At 50.5% G+C, this 21,850-nt stretch overlaps 1 protein-coding gene across 1 annotated transcript in view; it reads left to right on the plus strand.

The window, feature by feature from the left end:
* Positions 1–21,850, plus strand: part of JAK1 (Janus kinase 1) — a 46,150-nt gene that overhangs the window by 21,650 nt on the left and 2,650 nt on the right. The window contains exons 6-21 of the mRNA XM_049774427.1: positions 581–923; positions 2,756–2,941; positions 6,978–7,135; positions 7,676–7,799; positions 10,154–10,340; positions 10,952–11,064; positions 12,677–12,820; positions 13,329–13,416; positions 13,751–13,878; positions 14,376–14,511; positions 16,261–16,412; positions 18,681–18,831; positions 18,926–19,020; positions 19,357–19,549; positions 20,059–20,183; positions 20,468–20,640. Of these exons, the coding sequence (XP_049630384.1) occupies positions 581–923; positions 2,756–2,941; positions 6,978–7,135; positions 7,676–7,799; positions 10,154–10,340; positions 10,952–11,064; positions 12,677–12,820; positions 13,329–13,416; positions 13,751–13,878; positions 14,376–14,511; positions 16,261–16,412; positions 18,681–18,831; positions 18,926–19,020; positions 19,357–19,549; positions 20,059–20,183; positions 20,468–20,640 (2,496 nt within the window). The remainder of the gene's footprint in view (positions 1–580; positions 924–2,755; positions 2,942–6,977; positions 7,136–7,675; positions 7,800–10,153; positions 10,341–10,951; positions 11,065–12,676; positions 12,821–13,328; positions 13,417–13,750; positions 13,879–14,375; positions 14,512–16,260; positions 16,413–18,680; positions 18,832–18,925; positions 19,021–19,356; positions 19,550–20,058; positions 20,184–20,467; positions 20,641–21,850) is intronic.

Below are 21,850 nucleotides of genomic sequence, written 5' to 3' on the forward strand. Positions count from 1 at the left end.
GTTGGTTCGAATCCCGGTGTCCCATAAGGTCCCCCGTGCAAAGCCAGGCGTAACCTCTGAGCATCACTCAGTGTGGCCTCAAAACAAAACAAAACAAAACAAAACAAAAGAAGTGATATTGTTATTCAGATAACATTTTATACCAAAGGTAAATTTTTATAACTTGATAATAAGGATGTTATCTTCTTATTTATTTTCTTATGCTGCCTTGAGAACTTTCTATACAGACCAGGTTCTGAGACATCCTCAGAATCTTTTCCTTTGCTGATAGACTAATATTTTTTTTTTTTTTGGTTTTTGGGCCACACCCAGCAGTGCTCAGGGGTTACTCCTGGCTGTCTGCTCAGAAATAGCTCCTGGCAGGCACAGGGGACCATATGGGACACCGGGATTCGAACCAACCACCTTTGGTCCTGGATCTGCTGCTTGCAAGGCAAATGCCGCTGTGCTATCTCTCCGGGCCCAGAAATTCTTTTTTTTTTCTCATTTGGCTGCACACAGCAGGAAGATTCCTGGGCTTACTTTTGTTTCCATGAATAGACACGTGTTTCTCCCAAACTAAAATTTGTTTGTTTTTTAGCTACAAGAGGTATATTCCCGAAACATTGAACAAGTCCATCAGACAGAGGAACCTTCTCACCAGGATGCGGATAAATAACGTCTTCAAGGATTTTCTAAAGGAATTTAACAACAAGACCATCTGTGACAGCAGCGTGTCCACACATGATCTGAAGGTGAAGTACCTGGCCACATTGGAGACGCTGACAAAACATTTTGGCGCTGAAATATTTAAGCCTTCCACGTTACTGATCTCGTCTGAAAACGAAATGAATTGGTTTCATCCAAACGACAGTGGGAATGTTCTCTGCTACGAAGTGATGGTGACGGGCAATCTTGGCATCCAGTGGAGGCAGAAACAAAACGTGAGTGATGAGAGGTCGAATGCTGACTGAGTAGCCTTTCTCACAGGGTGTTTCATTTATCCTTCTGGAATAATCTGTTTGCATATCCTTTCCCTGTTGGCTGAGTTTATTTAGTTCAGAGACTATCTATTACCCATCTTTGCTGCATTCGTAGATTAAGAGGTCTAACAATTCATTGAATTGCGTAGAAAAAGAAGGAAATAAAAAAAAAAAGAAAAAGAAAGAAATAGGTTCACTCTGAGGACTTCAAGGGAAACTTCTTCTGCGCCTGTCTGCCTGTGTTTCTGAATCCCATGAAATACAATAACAAAAGGGTAGCATATTAAATAGAGTTATGTTAACACCAAATGATTACTCAGTGCTGACCACATACTGAATCCTCTCCTTAACTCGGCATGAAAAGCTATTGAAAGGAACACTACCATTGTCTCTAGGATAGATGAGCTCTTTCTCTCTCTCTCTCTCTCTCTCTCTCTCTCTCTCTCTCTCTCTCTCTCTCTCTCTCTCTCTCTCTCTCTCTCTCTCTTTCTCTCTCTCTCTCTCTTCCTCTCTCTTCCCCCTCTCTCCTCTCTCTTCCTCTCTCCTCTCTCTTCTTCTCTCCTCTCTCCTCTCTCTTTCCTTGCACAAGGCAGAGCCAGTAATGCTGGTGGCAAGAATCAAACTTGAACCCCACATGAAAGAGGTACTCCGTGGAGCTCCAGGTCCAAGACTGTGCTTTTTGATTTTGCCATTTAAACTGAGTGTTTGGTGTTAGTTTTTAGGTTTTTGGTTTGTTTGTTTTTTAGTTTTTGGCCCACACCCGGTGAAACTCATGGGTTACTCCTGGCTATGTGCTCAGAAATCGCTTCTGGCTTGGGGGACCATATGGGTCGATGCCGGGGGATTGAACTGCGGTTCATCCTAGGTCAGCAAGGCAAATGCTCTACCACTGCACCACCGCTCTGCCCCAAACTGAGTGTTTGTTTTTGTACAGCAGAGTGGTTTAAAGGTCTGGATGACCCAGATTAAATCCTAGCATTATGCTTAGTTATTATGGCCTTGGGGTGTGTGTGGTTACTTTACCTGTGTCTGTCACATGGTCTTCTGGTTAGTCCAGTGAATTGGGGAAACTTAGCTATCTGGTCACAGTCATGGAGAGAACTCAGTGTTTTTTAGCACTGACCCTGTCATGTAAGTGTGGAGGGAATGGTGGTAGTGGCTGTTGTCACTCAACATTGTTAAGTCGTAGTATTAGAAGCATGCAGATTTTTTTTTTTTTTTTTTTTTTTTTTTTTGGTTTTTGGGCCACACCCGTTTGACGCTCAGGGGTTACTCCTGGCTATGTGCTCAGAAATCGCTCCTGGCTTGGGGGGACCATATGGGACACCAGGGGATCGAACCGCAGTCCATTCCTTGGTAGCGCTTACAAGGCAGACACCTTATCTCTAGCGCCACCTTCCCGGCCCCAGCATGCAGATTTTTTAGTCTTTGCTGTTTCATTATGTGGTACAGTCACTGCCCGACTCTTGGTCTTTTATAGTAGCTGCTGTTACTTAGGGACCTTTTGTTCCTCAGAGAACCTTGTGGAGAGGGAGATGTCTTTTAGGAATCAGTGGTAGGAGGTTAGAGATGGACGGACTAGATAAGTACCCGGCTGAAGTCTGTCTCATCCTAGTGTCCCTGCCTCAGGACTTATGCAACAGAGTCTGGCCTTGTGTGAACCTGCGTGATGCCTCGCCTACTTGCTCCTTCCTGGATGTTGGCCCTGTCTGGGTTGGCTCCAAGTATTGACCTTTCACTCACAGAAAATGTGAAAACCAACTTAATGCTGACCCTTCCTTATATCTTATCAGGTGGTTCCTGTTGAGAAGGAAAAAAACAAACTCAAGTGGAAAAAACTGGACGGTAAACACAAGAAGGATGAGGAGAAAAGCAAAAGCCAGGAAGAGTGGAACAACTTTTCTTACTTCCCTGAAATCACTCACATTGTAATCAAGGAGTCTATGGTCAGCATCAATAAGCAGGACAACAAAAAAATGGTATGTTTGCTCCAGAAACAATTCCCTTGGGATGCGGTGATGAGGGAGTAGCTTCTGAGAACAGCAGGCAGTACATTAGGTCTCCTACCCAGAGCAAAGGCCCATTGATGGTGGCACCCGGCTATGGCCTGGGTGGTCTGGCAATTTGGGCTGTGCTGCACTCTTGCCTTTCTCTGATCTTGCATGTGTGTGTTTGGGGAGTCCCGACACCACTTCACCACCCCCATTGCCCCCTGACATGTATTTAGCTTTAGTATTTGATTCACAGAAGTTAGCAGATTTGGAGGAAAGCGTGGTCATGTCAGTGTCATTTCCCATGCACTTGGGCAGTCCTGCGGGACCAGATCTGTGAAGCTTCACTGCTCTTAAAAAGAGAATCAGCCACAGTTGGCAGCCCTCTGCATGGTGTCAACACGAGGTTCTGGACCCGAGAAGGGGTGCCTGCACTCACTTCCTCTTTCTCGTGTTACTTGAGGACATGGTGTAGACAGGCAGACCAGTTTGATAGGGGAAGTGGGAGCTTTCTGTCATGGGATCACAGATGATAGTGAATTCATGGCGCACGGTGAACATCGTGGACACAGCTGACAGCTGAGGTCAGCACCGATGGTACAGAGTGATCACTCTGTGAGTCCCAGGGTTTGCCGATAGCTTGGCAAGTACCGTTCCAAAGAGGAGTGGTTTTGGTGCCAGAAACAGGCTCTACTGCCCTATCACACTGTGAGAGCTTGTCTCTTTGATGACCTTTCTAGAAGATGGGTTGACAATATTTAGTAAAGACAGCGTTGCTACATCCTTATGTTGAAGAACCTTTCCATTTATCTTCCAGGCAGTGGTCTATATTTGAAGCTAGTTAGTCCAGGAGTGCATACTAGTTTGAAATTTGAAAATATTCAAATTTGAAATTTTGAAAATAATGGAAAGGACAAATACTCATATTTCATTTTGAAAAATCACCTGACTATAGAGTCTACCATAATAGAAGAACAGGAAAGTAAATTTTAATTAACCCAAGTTAACCTTACAGAAGTAAATGCTGTATTAAAAAAAAATAGCTTTATAAATAGAGAAAAGCAGAAATATAACAAAAACAGTACTAGTTAAAAAAAATGTTCTGAGGCGTTGCTGGTAACTATTGCATCAATGATCACTGGTGATTTTATTCCAAAATGGTTCCAGTCACAATGTGAAGCTTTTAAAAAATATAATAATGTCAGTATTACTTAAAAACTGGGCTTGATGATTTTGTGGTTAGATAGGGTATAAATGCTTGCTCTTTTTTTTTTGTTTGTTTGTTTTGTTTTTTTTTATAAATGCTTGCTCTTAAAGAAATGTGTTTATTTGTTTGTTTATGGGCCACTCTGGGTGGTACTCAGGGCTTATTCCTGACTGCCTTCAGGGATCACTCTTGGTTGAGCTCAGGGGACCATATGTAATGCTGGAAATCAAACCATGGATTGGCCTGTTGGTGTGGCCGCATGTAAGGCCACACCAACTCCCTATAGTATTTTACTGGCCTTCTGCTGACCTTTTTTAGACAGTACACACCTGGGCTTTTATAAGAAAAGTGAAGTAAAAATAAAATGAAGAGGAGGAGGGGAGAATGTATATCACAGGGGTTGGGGTAATTACCCTGACTTTGTCACCAAGAGCTCCCAGAGGCCCCAGTACTGCCCATTTGGACCACATCTCTGGCATGCAGGGTTTGGCCTCTGACATGGAATCTCCCACCTAGTTTGCCAGGTGTCACTAGGAGTTGCCTCTGGACCCCCTGAACATTAATTGGGAATCACATACACACACTCCAACCCCCAATCAAAAGAAAGAAGGGAGAAATGAAAGAGCCCAGCTCACTGTTGGTGTGGGAAGATGAAGGCAGAAACCGAAGCTCTCTTAAGAAGCCTTTCTCCCAGTGACCTTTGGCTATGTTTTGTGTTGTGTCCACACGTCGGAACTGAGGCCTTCCAGAAGCTCAAGTGTAGGATTTTGGATACTATTTCTGGTGGTCAGTCTGAGAGAAAAACCCAGATGTAAGGGATAGAGAAACTTGTCTGGGGTCACAGTGAGGCAATGGCAGCTCCAGCCCATGCTGCTGTGCTTGTCAAGGCGATGTTAACCTGGATGTGGCACGCCTGGACCTGTAAGTTAACTGGATGCTGGCTCCATGCTGCTGAGGATATACAGCAGCTGGTTGGCACCTTGCCTTCTCCTAGCTGAAAGCGTCAGGCAGGGGCCCTGTCCTCTAAGCCAGAGCTCATGGTGATGTCATGGTCAGTCACCTTCATCTTCCTCATACCTTACTTCCCTTTGCAAACGTGAGTTACTTTCTTTGCCATGCCAGACACTTCTTATTCTAAACACTTGACAGATGCCAGCCCTTCATTATCACACCACCCTGCCATGGAATTAGCCCTGTTTCAGGCAGAAGCTGTGGCAGAGAGGTTAAGCAACTAAAGAACATGTAACTTTCTAGGTTAAATAATAGGAAGTTGCCATCCTTGAACCCTTTTGACCTTCAGAAAGGTTGATTACCTGTTCTTCATGTAAATGAAGGCATAGGCTTTTGGGGGGGGGAGGGCGAGGGGTGTCTCCTAAATGGTGCTTAGAGATTTAGGGGTTCCTCCCAGTGATTCTCAGCTAAATGGGTCAGGGGTTTAATACAGAGGCCCTAGAAAATGTGATTTTCAAGACTATGTCCCCTGTACCAGTTGCTGGGCCATCCTTGCACTTGGTGATGCTTGCTGGGCCACAATCAGAACACAGTTGCCTATATGCAAGATGTGTGATTTAACTCTGCTGTTTAGCCCTTGTGGAGATTTTCATGATTGGTAGACCTGTGATTAGCAATGTTGTCAGATCCAGGGGCACTCCTTTGAGAGCTTGGAGGTTGAGTCTAGGGAAGTGGTCTAGAGCAGGTGGGTTTACTGTACCCTGCGTCCTCCTCTGAGCCTCACTCCCACCCCTTCTCAGCCTCAGGATGGCTGGTCTCTTGGGCATGTGACCAAATCATGTCTTTTTTTTTTGTTTGTTTTGTTTTGGGGTCACACCAATCAGCGCTCAGGGGATACTCCTGGCTCTATGCTCAGAAATTGCTCCTGGCAGGCTCAGGGGACCATATGGGATCAGGGATTCGAACCACTGACCTTCTGCATGCAAGGCAAACACCTTACCTCCTTGCTATCTCTCTGGCCCCCGCAAATAATGTCTTGATTCATCTCTTCTTCCATTTCCTTGACGTCTCTCACTTCCATTCTGGCTGCCACTTTCCAAGAGCTTGAGTGTTTACATGGTCTCATAATGAGGCTGAGGACCTTCTCCACTTTGTCCGAGCATGCCCCAAAGGCCACATGTGGAGCAGTCTGTTATCTTTCAGAGTCACCAATCCTATTTACTGTAGACTTTGGTCACAGCGCCAGGCTCGCCTTTTTCCATGTCAAAGCACCTGTCACGGGGCCCTGTCCCCATCCTACCTGGTTACATTTTCCTACCCTCTTGCCCTTTCATTGTTCTTTGTGAACTCTCAGAGCCATTGATCCCATAGCCTTACCTAAAGTAGGAGAACCTTCTGGAGCCAGTTGCTCCCTTGAGAGGAAGCCCCAACCTGTTACTATTGCATGGAAAAAAGAGTCACATGACCTACTGGCCACAGCCAAGTGTCAAGTCCAATCTTGACATATGTTCCAGTTCACATGCTTAAGGGCCCCACCTCCCTCTTCCCCTCCCCCACTAGACTTCTCCACCTGTCTCCTCCACCAGACTTCTTATCTCCGCACCCACACAGGCACACAGACTCTGATGTGCTGCTCTACCTGTGGGATTTGAGATAAGCAATGGGACTGTGGTAATGGGACTGTGGTAAGATAAGCAGTGCTTCCTGTATGCATGCTAGGGAGCCGGAAACCCACAGCAAGAAGAGAAGAGCTGCTCGGGGGCATGTGATCGCTCAGTGTTTGAAAGTCTGTCTCTGGGTACCCGCCAAGAGGCAGCTTGGGCGAGTAGACGTGTGACCTAACCGGGTCCTTTCTTCTTTCAACAGGAGCTGAAGCTCTCTTCCCACGAAGAGGCCTTGTCCTTTGTGTCCCTGGTGGATGGCTACTTTCGGCTCACTGCAGACGCCCACCACTACCTGTGCACCGACGTAGCCCCTCCTCTGATCGTTCACAACATTCAGAATGGCTGCCACGGCCCAATCTGGTTGGTACAGAATCTCCACAGTCACCTTTGGTGCCAAAGAAGGCCCAGGTTTAGGTGGGGTAGTGTGGCCAGCTACACTGAGGGTACCTTGTACACTGCAAGAGTGGCCTTCCATGGGCTCAGATAGCAGTTCTTCTCTGTCCTGTGGGTACCAAGAATGATGGCTCTCTCTCTTTTGGAGAAGTAAGGCAGGCACCATCCAGAAGAGGCATTTCTGCCTCGCTTTGATTTCTTCATTCGACATCGATTACTCAGTGACCCGGTTATTTATGGAACAGCTCTGAACCAGGCCTTAGGCTCCTACAGCCACAGCACAGAACAGAGGGTCCCAGTCCGTAGCCTCCTGAAGTCCTGTTACAGTCATGTTGCCTGGGGTGGGGAACTGAGGGGGAGCAGGTTCTAGTCCTCCCGGGATTCTGGGACTCTGGCTGTTCTGGGTCCTGGGTTCTGGCTGTCTTCATCTCCCATGGACCAGTTAGAGAAGACTGGGCAGGAGAGATGGAGCTGGCTCGGCGCTCACCTTGCTGTTCCTCTCTCCAGCACGGAGTACGCCATCAACAAACTGCGCCAGGAGGGCAGCGAGGAGGGTATGTATGTGTTGCGCTGGAGCTGCACAGACTTCGACAACATCCTCATGACCGTCACGTGCTTTGAGAAGTCAGAGGTCAGTCACGACAGAGGTGGGGCAAGCCCAGAAAGGGGATAGGGGTTCCCCTGCCCACCCAGGTCGGGAGCTGCTGTGCTTCTGGGTCTGGCCATGCTGAGTCTTATCTCCTGCTTCCTGCAGCTTTCCTGCACAAAGCTCTGTGTGCTTCTGGAAGGAAGCCGGTCACCTCAATGCTATGTGTATTCAGAGGGGCACAGACCCAGACACTGCCTGCTATCGTACCATGTGTCCTTGCCACTGTTCTAAAGGCTAACTTGATGTCTTGGCCTCAGTTTCCCCCAGGTCAACAGGTGGAGAAATGTGAGTGACTGAGTATCCAGAGTTGGGATAAGGTGAAAGTAATCCCACATGCAGAGTTAAAAGTCAGAAAGAATAGATTTTGCCTCCAGGACTACCTTTGTTATTCATGAAGATTTAAAAAATCTAATCTAAAATCTAATCTAATCTAAAAAATTCAATGTTTGTGTGTGTGCTTGTGTGTATCTGCATGTAGTTTTGAGGGGGGTGTTTAAACTCAGTCCCTCTACAGGCCGGGCTCCTGTTCCCCCCACTAAGTTACTTCCCAAACCCAAGTAGACATTTTTTTTGGTTTTGGGACCACACCTGGTGATGCTCAGGGGTTATTCCTGGCTATGCACTCAGAAATCACTCCTGGCTTGGGGGACCATATGGGACATTGGGGGATCGAACCTCGGTCCATCCAAGGCTATGTATGCAAGACAGATGCATTACCACTTGAGCCACTGCTCCAGCCCCCCAAGTGGACTTTTTTAAGAATATTTTTTGTTTTCATTTTTGTTTTGGGGGGTACTGGGGTGCTATAACTGACAGTACTCAGAGTTCATTCCTGGCTCTATGATCAGGTATTACTCCTGGCGGTGCTCTGGAAACTACATGTGACTCTGAGGACTGACCCAGGTTGACCATGTGTACAAGGTCTTCAGTGCACCACTCACTATCCTGTCGCTCCGGCCCCAAGTGAACTGTCTAAAAGTGTGATTGAGTGTTGTAGAAAATAACAGTGTTGTTTGGGTCCAACATAAACTTCAAGCATGGGACTGGCAAGGAGTCTGGTCTGTGCAAGGGGAGTTAGTCAGGTATGGTCACCTGGGGCCCTAGAAGAAAAGAAAATCCGGAACCATAGGTGCTGAAGAGAGAGCACAGCAGTAGGGCATTTGCCTTGGATGCAGAGGACAGTAGTTCAAATCCCGACATCCCATATCTTCCCCCGAGCCTGCCAGGAGCGATTTCTGAGTAGAGCCAGGAGTAACCCCTGAGCGCTGCTGGGTGTGACCCAAAAACCAATAAAAAAAAATAAAGAAAACCCGGGACCTGATGTGCCGGGAATGGGGAAAGGCAGTGGCAAGAGGAACTTAAGCTGAGGGGTAATGGGGCGAAGTCCAGGGCTATCACCTGCCCAGAGGGTCGCTGTGACCATGGCCTCCTGCTTATGGCTGCAGTGACGGGTTTATGTGCAAGACCATAGATTATGACTTGGCAGGATGCCTGTGTTTGGCGAGGAGGAAGACCAGATTTCCCTTGGACAGGAGAGGGAGAGTCCAGCCTTCTGCTGGGACTCCTGTGGTACCAGGAGTGGGTGTCAGCACCAAGTTTCTGTTTCCTGAGCATGCAGGCTTCTGCCTTTGTCACGCAAACCTACAGACATTGTGCTGTGCTGGCTCTTTGTAAAACATTGTCTCTGAACATCCAAAGAGAGGGTGGACAGTCACGTGACAGGAAAAGGTAGGCAGTGTATTTTTTGGTCCACTATCTTGGCCCATTTTGCTCTTTGAATAAATCTCTGTGGTCCTCATTTTTAGCTTTTCAAACAGTTTTCTTCAGTGGTGGGAGGAAAAGTACCTGTCACAGAGGCAAACTGGGGAGGGGAGTAGGAGTGGAGGAAAAACTGGAGACATTGGTAGAGGGTAGCAGGCTCCAGTGCAGGGATTGGTGTTGAAATATTATGTGTCTGAAACTCGTGACTAATTTTGTAATTCACAGTGATTTAATTAAAGAACTCGTTTCCTTTGCAAAGGTGCCCAAAAGGAAAACTTGTGTTTCAACTTCTTGTCTGTGACACTGAGGGGTGGTTTGCCACCCACTCTGCTATTTGGAACTGTCCCGCAGGCCTCTGACCATGACCATCTAATGGTGGCTTGGGGATTGAAAGCACCTTCATGTGTTCCACCCTCACCAGACCATACCTGTACTGCATGCACCACATCAGGCCATGCCACTAGGTCCTGGCATCGAGGCCGCTCCTGTCATGAGTGCCTCCCAATACTGATCACACTCCCTCTTCCTACACCTTGCACTTAGCTCATGGGCCTGTTTGTTTCTCTGGATGGCAGGTCCTGAGTGGCCAGAAACAGTTCAAGAACTTTCAGATTGAAGTGAAGAAAGGCTCCTACAGTCTGCACGGCTCAGAAAGCAGCTTCCCCAGCCTGGGGGAGCTCATGGGCCACCTCAAGAAGCAGATCTTGCGTACAGACAACATCAGCTTCGTGCTGAAGCGCTGCTGCCAGCCCAAGCCCCGAGGTCAGTCTCTCCCACAGCCCAGGTTCCAGGGCTCACAGTTTCCGGTGGTCTTCAGTGAATTCCAAGGGAGCTGACAATTCCAAGCCCAGGTGCCTGCATCTTGTAGAAAAGCCCCCTGCCTTGTGCAGCAAGGTTAGGCTGCAGATGGGTGTTGCTCTAATGGGAAGCAGAGATCTGCTGTTTGCTTTCTCCTGTGTTGCTTGTCACCTGGGGCCTCTATTCACCCTGGCCACATCCTCTGCTAGAGAGCATTTCCTAGGCCCTTCTACCAGGGACATTAGAGGGATCCATCCTGATACCCTCGGAGTAGTGCAGCAACACTGGATCCCACCTTAGGGCACTTGCTGGACAAGCACTTGAAACCATCATACCAATGTTTGATCTGTGGCCCAATGGTGGTGGTGGTTTTTCTGTTGTTGTTGTTGTTGTTCTTAATCAAAGTGAGTTTGGACTCTTGTTTGCCTGTGAGCTGCTGAGGACAGGAATCACATACTTAATGAATAATTGTTGAAATGCATGAGGCTCTTCTTGGTTCCCCCTACATGGGCAGACCATGGACTCAGGCACTCAGCCTTTACTGCTCTATTCAGACTTGCTTATGTCTTACCTAGAAATCTCCAACCTGCTGGTGGCCACCAAGAAGGCTCAAGAGTGGCAGCCTATGAGCTGCCAGCCTATGAGCCAGCTAAGCTTCGATCGAATCCTCAAGAAGGACATTGTGCAAGTGAGTCTTTGCCCGCTTCCTGCATGGCTGCCACTTTGGCCTTCCACATCCCCTGCCTCTCCCCACAGAGAGAGACAGGCAGGCAGACAGACGGAGAAGTTTGGGTTCATATGTATGTGTGAGAGAGAAAGGTCTGACTTCATGTGTGTGTGAGTGAGAGAGACAAAGAGACTGACAGATTTTTTTTTTTTTTTGGTTTTTCGGGCCACACCTGTTTGATGCTCAGGGGTTATTCCTGGCTACGTGCTCAGAAATTGCCCCTGACTTGGGGGGACCATATGGGATGCCGGGGGATCGAACCATGGTCCTTTCCTTGGCTAGCGCTTGCAAGGCAAACACCTTACCTCTAGCACCACCTCGACGGCCCCAGACTGACAGATTTAACGAAAACAGAAGTATAGGTTCATGTGTGGGTGAGAAAATGAAGTATGCGTGTTGTGTGTCTATGAAAGAGTTACACATAGATAAAAGTTTGGGGTGTGTTTAGGAAGATTCATGGGTATGTAAGAAAAGTAGGTTCGTGTTCGTGTGTGTGTGTGTGTGTGTGTGTGTGTGTGTGAGACAGACAGACAGACAGACAGACAGACAGAGACAGACAGACGAAGAAGCCTTGCTTCATGTGTATGTGAGAAATCTGGGTTCCAGCCATTCCTTCTGGAAGTAGAGTGAAACTCTCCTTTCCTTGTTCAGGCTGCTCCACCCAGCCCCACCATCCCGCCCAGCTGAGTCTCTGCTTCCCAGGGAGATGGTCTCCCTGATGGAGGGGGAACTTGTATTGGGTGGGGTTGTCTGCAGGTCTTCTGCAGCTGAGGGAGTTGGAGAATGCTAACCCTGCTTGTTCATAAGCATGCTGAGTGACAAAGCCCATAGGCATTTGGGCCTGGGTGAAGCTTCTAGAATAGGGGTCTCAAACTCAATTTACCTGGGGGGCCGCAGCAGGCAAAGTCGGGGTGATCCTTGAGTTCAAAGTCAGTAGTAAGCCTTGAACATTGGGGGGTGTGACCCAAACAACTAAAACAAAACAAAACAAAAAAAGATTCCTCTAGGGCAGGGCCACAAAATGTTGTACGGAGGGCCACAAACGGCCCGTGGGCCTCGAGTTTGAGACCCCTGTTCTAGAAGGAACCTGTGGGAGTGTAGAAGGCAGCAGGGAGCAGGGCAGCAGACTGCTGATCAGAGAGACCAGCGTCCCACCCAAAGGATCCATCCCTAATGTCCTACCCAAAAGACTCCCCACCCAGTGGTCCCCCCTCTTGGTCCTTTTACCCAAACTCAGCAACCTGAGGCAGCCCCCATTTACCCTGTTGCTGCTCTGGGACCTGGGCGGGAGGTTGCTGAGATGGAGCATGGAGGAGAGACTCCTCCACATTAATTGGCAGCCAGCAGTAGAGGCCTCTGGGGGTGAGGCCTCCACCCCCTTTTTCCCCTTTACTCCTCAGACTGAGTCTTACCCAGGCTGTGGGCAGTTCAGTATTGGGTCAGGGGGAGGAAAGGGGCTGCATGGGAGGTGGCACCCTGGTATGTGGGCCAGAAGCTGCTGGAGCTCTTTGACCTCTTGGGTCCCCGAGTTTTGCCTCCCACTGAAGTGTGCCCCTTTCTGCTGCACCCACAGAGCGAGCACCTGGGTAGGGGCACTCGTACGCACATCTACTCAGGCACACTGGTAGACTACAGAGATGATGAAGGCACAGCGGAAGAGAAGAGGATAAAAGTGATCCTCAAAGTCCTGGACCCCAGCCACAGGGACATTTCTCTGGCAAGTGTCTTCCTTCTCTATTTCCCCAGTTCTGGAGCACAGCAGCAAGGGAGAACTTGTCTCTGTATTTTGCTTCATGGCTCCCTGGTTTGTCTTCTCACACAGAAGTGGGAGCACAGATGAAGCAACCCCTCCAAGTGCCCTGTACTGCCACCCCCATTTCCCATCCAGAGACCTTGGGTCAGTGCCTGGAGCTTTGGATGGCTATATTGTCTTGCCCCTGAGTCCAGGCTAAGTCCAGAGGAGAAAAGTGGTCCCCAGGCCCACAGCCTCTTCTGAGGAGCCAGCCTCTCCCTGAAGGATCTCTGACCCCTTTCCCCACCCTCGTCCCACTCCTGAGAGTGCCAGGAAAAAGGAGGGGGGATGGTGGATGGGAGAGCCAGGCCTGTGGCAACCAAATGGACCATCTTGACTGTCCCTCAGGCAACACCCAGGGGAGAGTTCAGGCCTGGGGTCACTTGGCTGTCCTGGAGCTGAGCACTGACAAGGCAGTTTGTGTCCCTCACAGGCATTCTTCGAGGCGGCCAGCATGATGCGGCAGGTCTCCCACAAGCACATCGTGTACCTCTATGGCGTCTGTGTCCGGGACTTAGAGAGTAAGTACCCACACCCCTTAGAGAGACATAGGCCCCTGTAGGGTGCGGAGTGCAGTGGCCCAGGCCCAGGCTTCTGGCCTTACGTTTGCAATTGAGGATTTGGTGGTGCTAAGCAGATTGCCTCCTGAAGTTTATATAGTAGATTAGTCACTGATACGCTGCTGTCTGCTCAGTTCTTCTCACCCACTAGGCTCTAGACTGGTTTAATGCCCCAAGAGCTGGGGCTGAAGGTGCTCTGGGCTGGGGCTGGACTGCCCTCCCAGCTGGCTCTCAGGGCCAGAGGGAGCGGCTGACCCAGACAGAGAGTCCCCACAGGGCTGTTTCTGTGCTGCAGACATCATGGTGGAAGAGTTTGTGGAGGGAGGTCCTTTGGACCTTTTCATGCACCGGAAGAGTGACGTCCTCACCACCCCGTGGAAGTTCAAGGTGGCCAAGCAGCTGGCCAGCGCCCTGAGTTACTTGGTAAGTAGCCGGTGTGCTGGGACTAGAGATGGCCCTGAGAACCAGAGAGACCTTGGTAGGAAGGAGAGCAAGGGGTGAATGGGGCCTGTTAGGAGGGAGACAGGTACATGCATCTGGCCTTTTGTTTGCAATTGAGGATTTAGTGGTGCAAAGCAGGTGGCCTTCTGAAGTTTATATAGTAGATTAGTCACTGACACCCTGTTGTCTGCTCAGTTCTTCTCACCTGCATCTACATCAGGGTGGATGAGTGTAGCATTATGGCCTGGGGTCATTGCAGGAGGATTAGGGGTAAGATCTGGGGGATTCTTCTAGAAGCCCCTGCTCACTCTGGGAACTGGCGCAAATGGCCTGTGAGGACTGTGTTGAGCCTCACGGAGCTGAGGGAGCCCCACAACAAAGAAGGAGGGAGGACTAAGGCACCAGGGTTGGCCATGGCATGTGGAAAGGGAAAGGCGGCAACTGTGCCCCCCTCTGCTGAGTTCTCCCTCTCTCCACAGGAAGACAAGGACCTAGTCCATGGCAATGTGTGCACCAAGAATCTCCTCCTAGCCCGGGAGGGCATCGACAGTGAGTGTGGCCCCTTCATCAAGCTCAGCGACCCTGGCATTCCCATCACAGTGCTCTCCAGGCAAGGTGGGTCTCCTGCCCGCACCCCATCTGGGGTTCAGGCCATTTGGAGCAGATCCCAGGATCTTGCTCTTTCTAGAACGATTCAGCAAATGGACTTGTTGGAAGGTCACAGAGCAGAGGGCCGGCCAGCCCTACTCTGTTTGACTCAGCTGTTTGGGTGGGAGGAGCGTTACACAGAAGCTCACCTCCTCTCCCTCAGACTCACCTAGCCAGACAGCAGGTGTCAGGGAGGAGTTTGGCCACTGGGCCTCCCGTCTTGCCTTCCAAAGGCTGAATAGAAGCGCAGTAGCAATAGCAGCAGCAGCAGCAACAACAACAGTGAGTTGTCTAGGAGGTGCCAGACTGGAGTCTTACAGGCTCTTATAGAATTTTCTGAATGGGGCTGATACACACTGTCCATACATGGGCAAGGACAGCCCTGATGGCAGTGCTGAGCCAGTGCGAGGCAACTCTGCCCTTAACCTTACAGCCTCCCCACCCAGCACTGCACCTGCTTAGCCCTGAGTGTTGTTCCATAGTACTGCCCAAGAGTGAAGCAAGACTGCAGGTGGGGACAAGCAGCAGGAGAGCCAGGCCTGACCCAAGCTCCAGGTGTCCTCCCCAGGGCCCAGATAGAGGCTGTCAGTGGTTCTTCACCAATAGTCCCAGGAGTGAACCTGCCAGTGGTGCTGTGCCCAGCCAGACTCTAAACTAGGCCATGGAGTAACTCTAGAACAAGTAGCAAATCTGGATACTCTGTGAGATAAGCTAGCAAGATGCTGTGGGTGTCCAGAGGAGCTGGACGTGTGTGCGTGTGCCTATGTGTGCAAGCATGTGTCTGTGCGTGTGTGTGTGTGTGTGTGTGTGTGTGTGTGTGTGTGTGTGTGTGCATGTGTAAAAACCTTCCCCCTGCTCCTCAACCCTGGGAGAGCTACCTGAGGTCAAGGACAGGGCCAGGGCTGAGCTTCCTGAGGGCGGGGCGAGGCTGGGCGCTCTGCTTCCAGGGTTTGCTCTTGGTTGAAAACCAGAGCAAATGCTTCCCAGGATATTGGTGCTCTCTCCATCTGCCCTCCTGGCTGTCCTTAAGTGGAAGGAGGCCAGCCAGCTAGTGTGACTGCTGGTGACCAGGCAGCTCCACTCCCAGGGCCTCTCCTCCCTGCAGGCTTCTGCTTTTATGGAGGCACTCCCCAGCAGTGTTTAGGATTTCATCAACTGGGCTAGATGCATTGCAGTTCAGGCCCTGGGGCCAACCCAGAGGTACTAGGCCTCTAAAGCTATCCCCAATGATGCTCACTCAGGATCAAACTTGATTGGGCCTATGCAAGACCTGAGTCCTGACCCCTGTACTGCCTCCTAAGCCCTGCCTGCTCTCATTTTGGAAGAAGGTGGCGGAAAGCCCAGAACTCTGTATCACATGGTAGGGCTTGAGGGGTTGTGCCATGAGATCAGACTTGGAGCCTTGCCTAATCTGGCCCCTGCACCCTCTGTCTGGCCATGCATCTTTTTTGCACATGGATCTCAGCCCCCTCCAAAGAACTTGACCTCCATCCAGTGCTTTGCCTGCTGTTCAGGAGGCCAGAGCTTTGGCAGCCTGGCAGCACTGACCCTCCTGGCAAATGTGTGCTTCTGCACACCCCGCAATAGGCTCCCTGGGGACAGACATGACTGTGCGTGTTTGGAAGCTCTCCTGAAAACCATCTTGGTCTTGGTTCACCCTGATCTTGCTGGAATGACAGTGCTGCCTAGCAACTCTAGAAACTGTGTGTTCTCCAGAGTGCATAGAGCGGATCCCATGGATCGCACCCGAGTGCGTGGAGGACTCTAAGAACCTGAGCATAGCCGCCGATAAGTGGAGCTTTGGCACCACCCTCTGGGAGATCTGCTACAATGGCGAGATCCCCCTGAAGGACAAGACCCTAATCGAGGTGAGTCATTGTTTCCGGCTGCGCTGACCCAGGCACCCTAGAGGGCTCTACTCTTCCTGGACAGCCACCTCGGTGGGAGGAGGTGGGCCCGGCTGTGAATCTCCACAGCTGCGAAACTGGAACTGTTGTGAGCCTCAGTTTCTTCCCTCACTGTAAAATGGGACAGACACCTGCTTTGCGGGATGGTTGTGGAAGTTTCTGCAGCACCGCTTGCCCACACATGTATACACACACACACAAGTCTGAGCTTCACAGCGTGACACATACACACGGCCCAGTGTGTCAGGCTGGAAAGGCTCTGGGTAAACTCATGCTGTAGTAGATACAGGACTCGATCAGAGAAGACCATGGGATGTGGTAGTTAGACGGAAGCAGGAGTCCTGATTTTGCCAGTGTCTGAACTGCTGGCCAGGTAAGGCAAGGTCATCCTCACCTGATGGCACTGGACACAGTGGTCCCCAAGTCACTGTGGGCACCCACCAGGATCAGCTACCACTGCACACCAGGCCTTGGCAAAAGGAATGGGAGCTAATCTGGGAGAAAGGGGTAGTCAGGATGACCAGGGTCTAGTGATGGTCATTAGGAACGCTGCTGTGGGCCTGCTGTGGGTAGGTAGCAGGGCAGGCATGGTGCATGGGGGAAGGTCCCCCTGAGGTGGGAAGGGCCTTGGTAGTCAGATTCTTCTAGGGGCAGAGCTCCAGGTTGTGGGATTTCACTGGGAAAATCGGAGGGTGGAGGTACATGAGTGAGTTGGCCCTTGGAGACAGCTCATATGGAGCAGTGGCTGGGATAGAGGGTGGAGTGAGCACAGGAACTCAGAATGGAGCTGGTCTCTGGGTCAGGTGTGTATCATTGTGAGCTGCATGGGTGGGATGGGGTAGTAGGAACCTCCCCTTCTGGGTATCATGGGTGGGATAGAAGATCGTGTGTGTCGCCCCTCCCCACTCTTCCTCACCCTCCCCTCCCCTGTCATACTTGCTTCTGTGCACACTGGGGTCAAACTCTCGATTTACATGCTCCCCAAACCTGGCTGTGTGACAGCAGGGTTGTCAGGACTGTTCTTAGTGCCTGAGGGTGGCACCAGAGACTGAGCTCGGGGCTTCCTGCTCACAAGGCAGGTGGGTGCTTTGAGTCTCCATACTAGGAGTGCAGTCTCCCATTCCAGGCTCTAGTCTTGGTGAGCAGAGTCCTCAGCTGCAAACCAGAAACGGCAGAGCTGTAGTTTCCCAAAGATTTGTCGCTGAATTTAAATTTTTCTACTACAGTTGATGTGAATTTTAGTACCTCTCGTGTTTGTTTCTGAAATTCAACATAATCATAAGTTACACTGAATTCAGAAAATACAGAAAACCATGTTCATGAGAGCCCCGTCTCCTCAGCTGTGTACACTTGGGTCTGCCAGACCATTTCTATCTCTTCTAAATAAAGCTGGACCCAGATGAGGTACACTTGCTGTCTTTTTTTCATTTATAGTTGCTCTACTCCTCTGTGGGTCAGTGTCTTACAATCTTTACAGATATGACATGAGACCTAGTTTTGGGGGCCCAGGAGATGGCTCAAAGACTGGAGCAGATGCTTTGTCTAGGAGCCCCATGTTTGACTCCCAGTCTCACGAAAGGCCCAGAAACACCAGTGAAAGAGTCAATTGTTTCATTAACACGTTGATGCCAGCTTGTACTACTCATGGCTCTCATGCCACTGCGACTTAGTGCCTACCCTAGTGTGTAAAACTCACAACTACTTATTTGGCATTCAGGCTGTGTTTTCAAGAGCCTACGATTCTAATCCAGCAGGAGGGAAATTTAAATTGAAATCTTTATATCTGGTTTCTTTCTGTATGTTTTAATTACTGGAATTGAGCCAAAGGGAGTGAATCTGGAGATTCATATCCATGAACGTTGCCAGGCTTGCTGAAAGTCTGCAGGGCCGCACAGTGCAGCTTGTTCAGGCTGGGCTCTGTGCCTTTCCTCTCTGAATTTGAATTATTGTTTGGGGGTTATGTTGGGTAGGCCGCATGCAAGGTAAACACTTATTCTTCTCCTCTCAACTCTCTGTGGCCCAAGTTTGGATTATTTTAGTATCAGGACCAAGACTCACGCAGGAATAACATACAGCACATGCGCTGGTTACATAGCTGTGACTGATGTGTTTCTGAAATCTTGACTTTTGGGAGTGATGAGTCATGCAGGTCCGGTAGCAGCTGACAGGGCCGAGAGGTTCAGAAGTGCCGCTTTGGTTTCCTCCACGTGCGCTTCCTCCTCTTGACAGAAAGAGAGATTCTACGAAAGCCGGTGCAGGCCAGTGACACCATCTTGTAAGGAGCTGGCTGACCTCATGACCCGCTGCATGAACTACGACCCCAACCAGAGACCCTTCTTCCGGGCTATCATGCGAGACATCAATAAGCTGGAGGAGCAGAGTAAGAGCAGCCTTGACTGCAGGCGTGGCCTGGCGCGGATGGCTTGAGAACCCTGTGCCAGAGCAGCTCCTTAACCACCTTCTCTCTCCCCCAGACCCTGACATCGTGTCCGAGAAAAAGCCGGCCACCGAAGTGGATCCCACGCACTTTGAAAAGCGGTTCTTGAAGCGTATCCGGGACTTGGGAGAGGTGAGTCCTGCACGTCCCCCTTCTGCCCCACGGAGCTGCATGGAATCACTGGTACCTTCTCTGTGCTGGGATCTGGGGGAGAATGACAGCCAGAGGGATCAAGAGAGCCCAGGTGGACAGGCACAGTGCTCTGCATCTCCTCCTGCTCCTGGGCACATGGGGAGGAGCAGGGAGTCTCCGCCCCTAATGGTGGGAGTAGAGGGGCTGTGACAGGCAGGAAGGAGCCAGGCAAGAGCTCACCATCAGCCCCCCAGCTTTCAGGGGTGCTGCAGGAGATCTCTGCCTCTTCCTAGGTGTGCCTGTTGGCTCCCTCACCCCACCAATGTTTTTCCTTAGGGCCACTTTGGGAAGGTGGAGCTCTGCAGGTATGATCCTGAGGGCGACAACACTGGTGAGCAGGTAGCTGTGAAGTCCCTGAAGCCTGAGAGCGGCGGCAATCACATTGCTGACCTGAAGAAGGAGATTGAGATCCTCAGGAACCTCTATCACGAGAACATCGTCAAGTACAAGGGCATCTGCACAGAGGACGGTATGGACCTCGGCTCTGTGGGAGCTGCTGTAGTGGCCATGAACAGGGAGTGGAGACCTCGCCCGGTACTCACCACTTTGGCTCCAGGGCCTGCCTTATGTTAGGCCTAGTGCTTCCTTGCTGTGTGCTTAGGCCCCTCCCCAACCCTCCCTGCCCCTGGGGTTGAGTCCAGCAGAAGGGATCCTGAGGGTCTGGTGTGCCCTCCTGCTGGTCACACCTGGAGCCCCGCCCCAACGCTACAGCATAGTCCGGGTCTGGGCTTGCAGCAGGAGGAGCAGGTGGGCAACATCAGCCAGCCAACACGGTGCTCAGGAATTTTGCACTTTGGGGTGGTGCCAGCTGTTATCATCCCAGGGCAGTGGGCCGGAGGCTGGCATTGTGAGGACTCACAAGGTTGAGGCACCTGCCCCTGCTTCAGGGCTGACCGGCAGTCAATCCAGGCCCTTCTCCAAGACCTTCACCCTCTGCTTCCAAGGCAGCCCTGCCGACAGCTGTTTGTCTCCAAACAGGAGGAAATGGAATTAAGCTCATCATGGAATTTCTGCCTTCTGGAAGCCTTAAGGAGTACCTTCCAAAGAATAAGAACAAAATTAACCTCAAGCAGCAGCTAAAATACGCCATTCAGATTTGTAAGGTAACAAAGGAGGAGTCTGTGCTAACGGTGGACGGGGGCAGTACTCTCTGTGAGGCGGCAGGTGGGATGCTTTCTGGATCTATCAAGTATATTTCCTGCCCTCATGTTAGTGGATTAGCAACTCTGCTCAAAAAGTTATGTGATGAGCTCAGTGTGTTGATTATGCTTAGCGGCGGTTTCCTTACACAGAGGGAATCTCACCTGCGTGCTATGAATAGAGGACATTCGGGATGTCAGGAAGGCTGGGTGCTGACTGGAGCACCCTTCACTTTCTTCTCTCACAGGGCATGGACTACCTGGGCTCTCGCCAGTATGTGCACCGGGACTTAGCAGCAAGGAACGTCCTGGTTGAAAGTGAGCACCAGGTAAAAATCGGAGACTTTGGGCTGACGAAAGCCATCGAGACCGATAAGGAGTACTACACTGTCAAGGATGATCGCGACAGCCCCGTGTTCTGGTAAGACTAGCAGCTGGATGCCATGGGCTTTGGGCCCAGAGCCCGAGTCAGGATACAACGGCAGTGGCACAGGCTTGGGCCGATTCATAGGAGCCGAGTTACTTGCAGGGGCTGGAGCGCGACCCACTTCTCACTGTCCACGGCTGGGCTTCCCTGCTGGGCTCCTTGCAGGTGGGAGTGCTATGGGACGGCATTCTCATGGGGCAAGTCGGCAGGGCAGAGCACAAGGAGGCAGTGCAGCAGGCATGGAACAGACCTGCTCCCAGACAGGCTGTCCTATCTGGGTCACTGCTACCTGGTTAGCCCTGTCCTGCCTTTTAACCCCACCTTAGGGCACTGTCTAGGTCTAGGGCCAGTCTTTGCTTCACTAGAAAACTTGTCAGTATGTGGGTCCTTCAGTGACACAGATGGTTGTGCCTCAGTCATTCTTTCTACCAGTAAGAACCAGTGCTAGGCCGTTGGTCCAGGTGTGGAAATTGACCAGGAGTGACCATCCCAAGCTTGGAGTTAAAGGTAGAGGCAGCAAGTTTTATGGCCTCATAAAGTGGGTTTAGGCTTAAGATCTTGGCTGAAGAGATTGAGTGTACAGGAACTGTATCCAGTTAGATCTTAACACTGCATATAGTTCCCTGAGCACTATCGGGTGTGGCTCAAACCATCTCTCCACGCTCAACAAAACTCAAAAGTCTTAAGATTTATGGGGGTTTGTACAGGTGGCTTGAAGAATGCCTTTGTGGGTGATGAACAAGAATGAGACAGGTGCAGTGGGTGTTCCAGGCACTGACATCAGTTCCATGCAGCTTGATTATGAAGGGGCCTCCCCTCAGGCTTTGGGTTACGGAGGCAGGCACAGGCTACAACTCCATGCCAAGAGCATTGGGATGCCTTGGAGGAAGCTTGCCTGAGTGATCAATCTAGAATGGAAAAGAACAGACAGATGCTTACAATAAACTTGGAAAGCAATGAAGAGAGCAACAGTGGCGTGTGCAAGAAATCAGGCCAAAAAGTGCTTAATGTAGGAAACTGGATGGGGTCTGGGGTACCTCTGCTTCTGGAATTTTTCATCAGAAGTTGATATCTGACTGGGGAGATAGAACAGCAGGTGGGGTTCTTGTCTTGCATGTAGCCAACCCAGGTTCAGCTCCTTGCACCACATATGGTCCCTGAGTATCACTGGGTGTGGCCCCAAATCAGAAGAGGACTGGGTGAT

Source organism: Suncus etruscus, chromosome 6 (assembly GCF_024139225.1).
Source record: "Suncus etruscus isolate mSunEtr1 chromosome 6, mSunEtr1.pri.cur, whole genome shotgun sequence".
In the NCBI taxonomy this organism is placed as follows: domain Eukaryota; kingdom Metazoa; phylum Chordata; class Mammalia; order Eulipotyphla; family Soricidae; genus Suncus; species Suncus etruscus.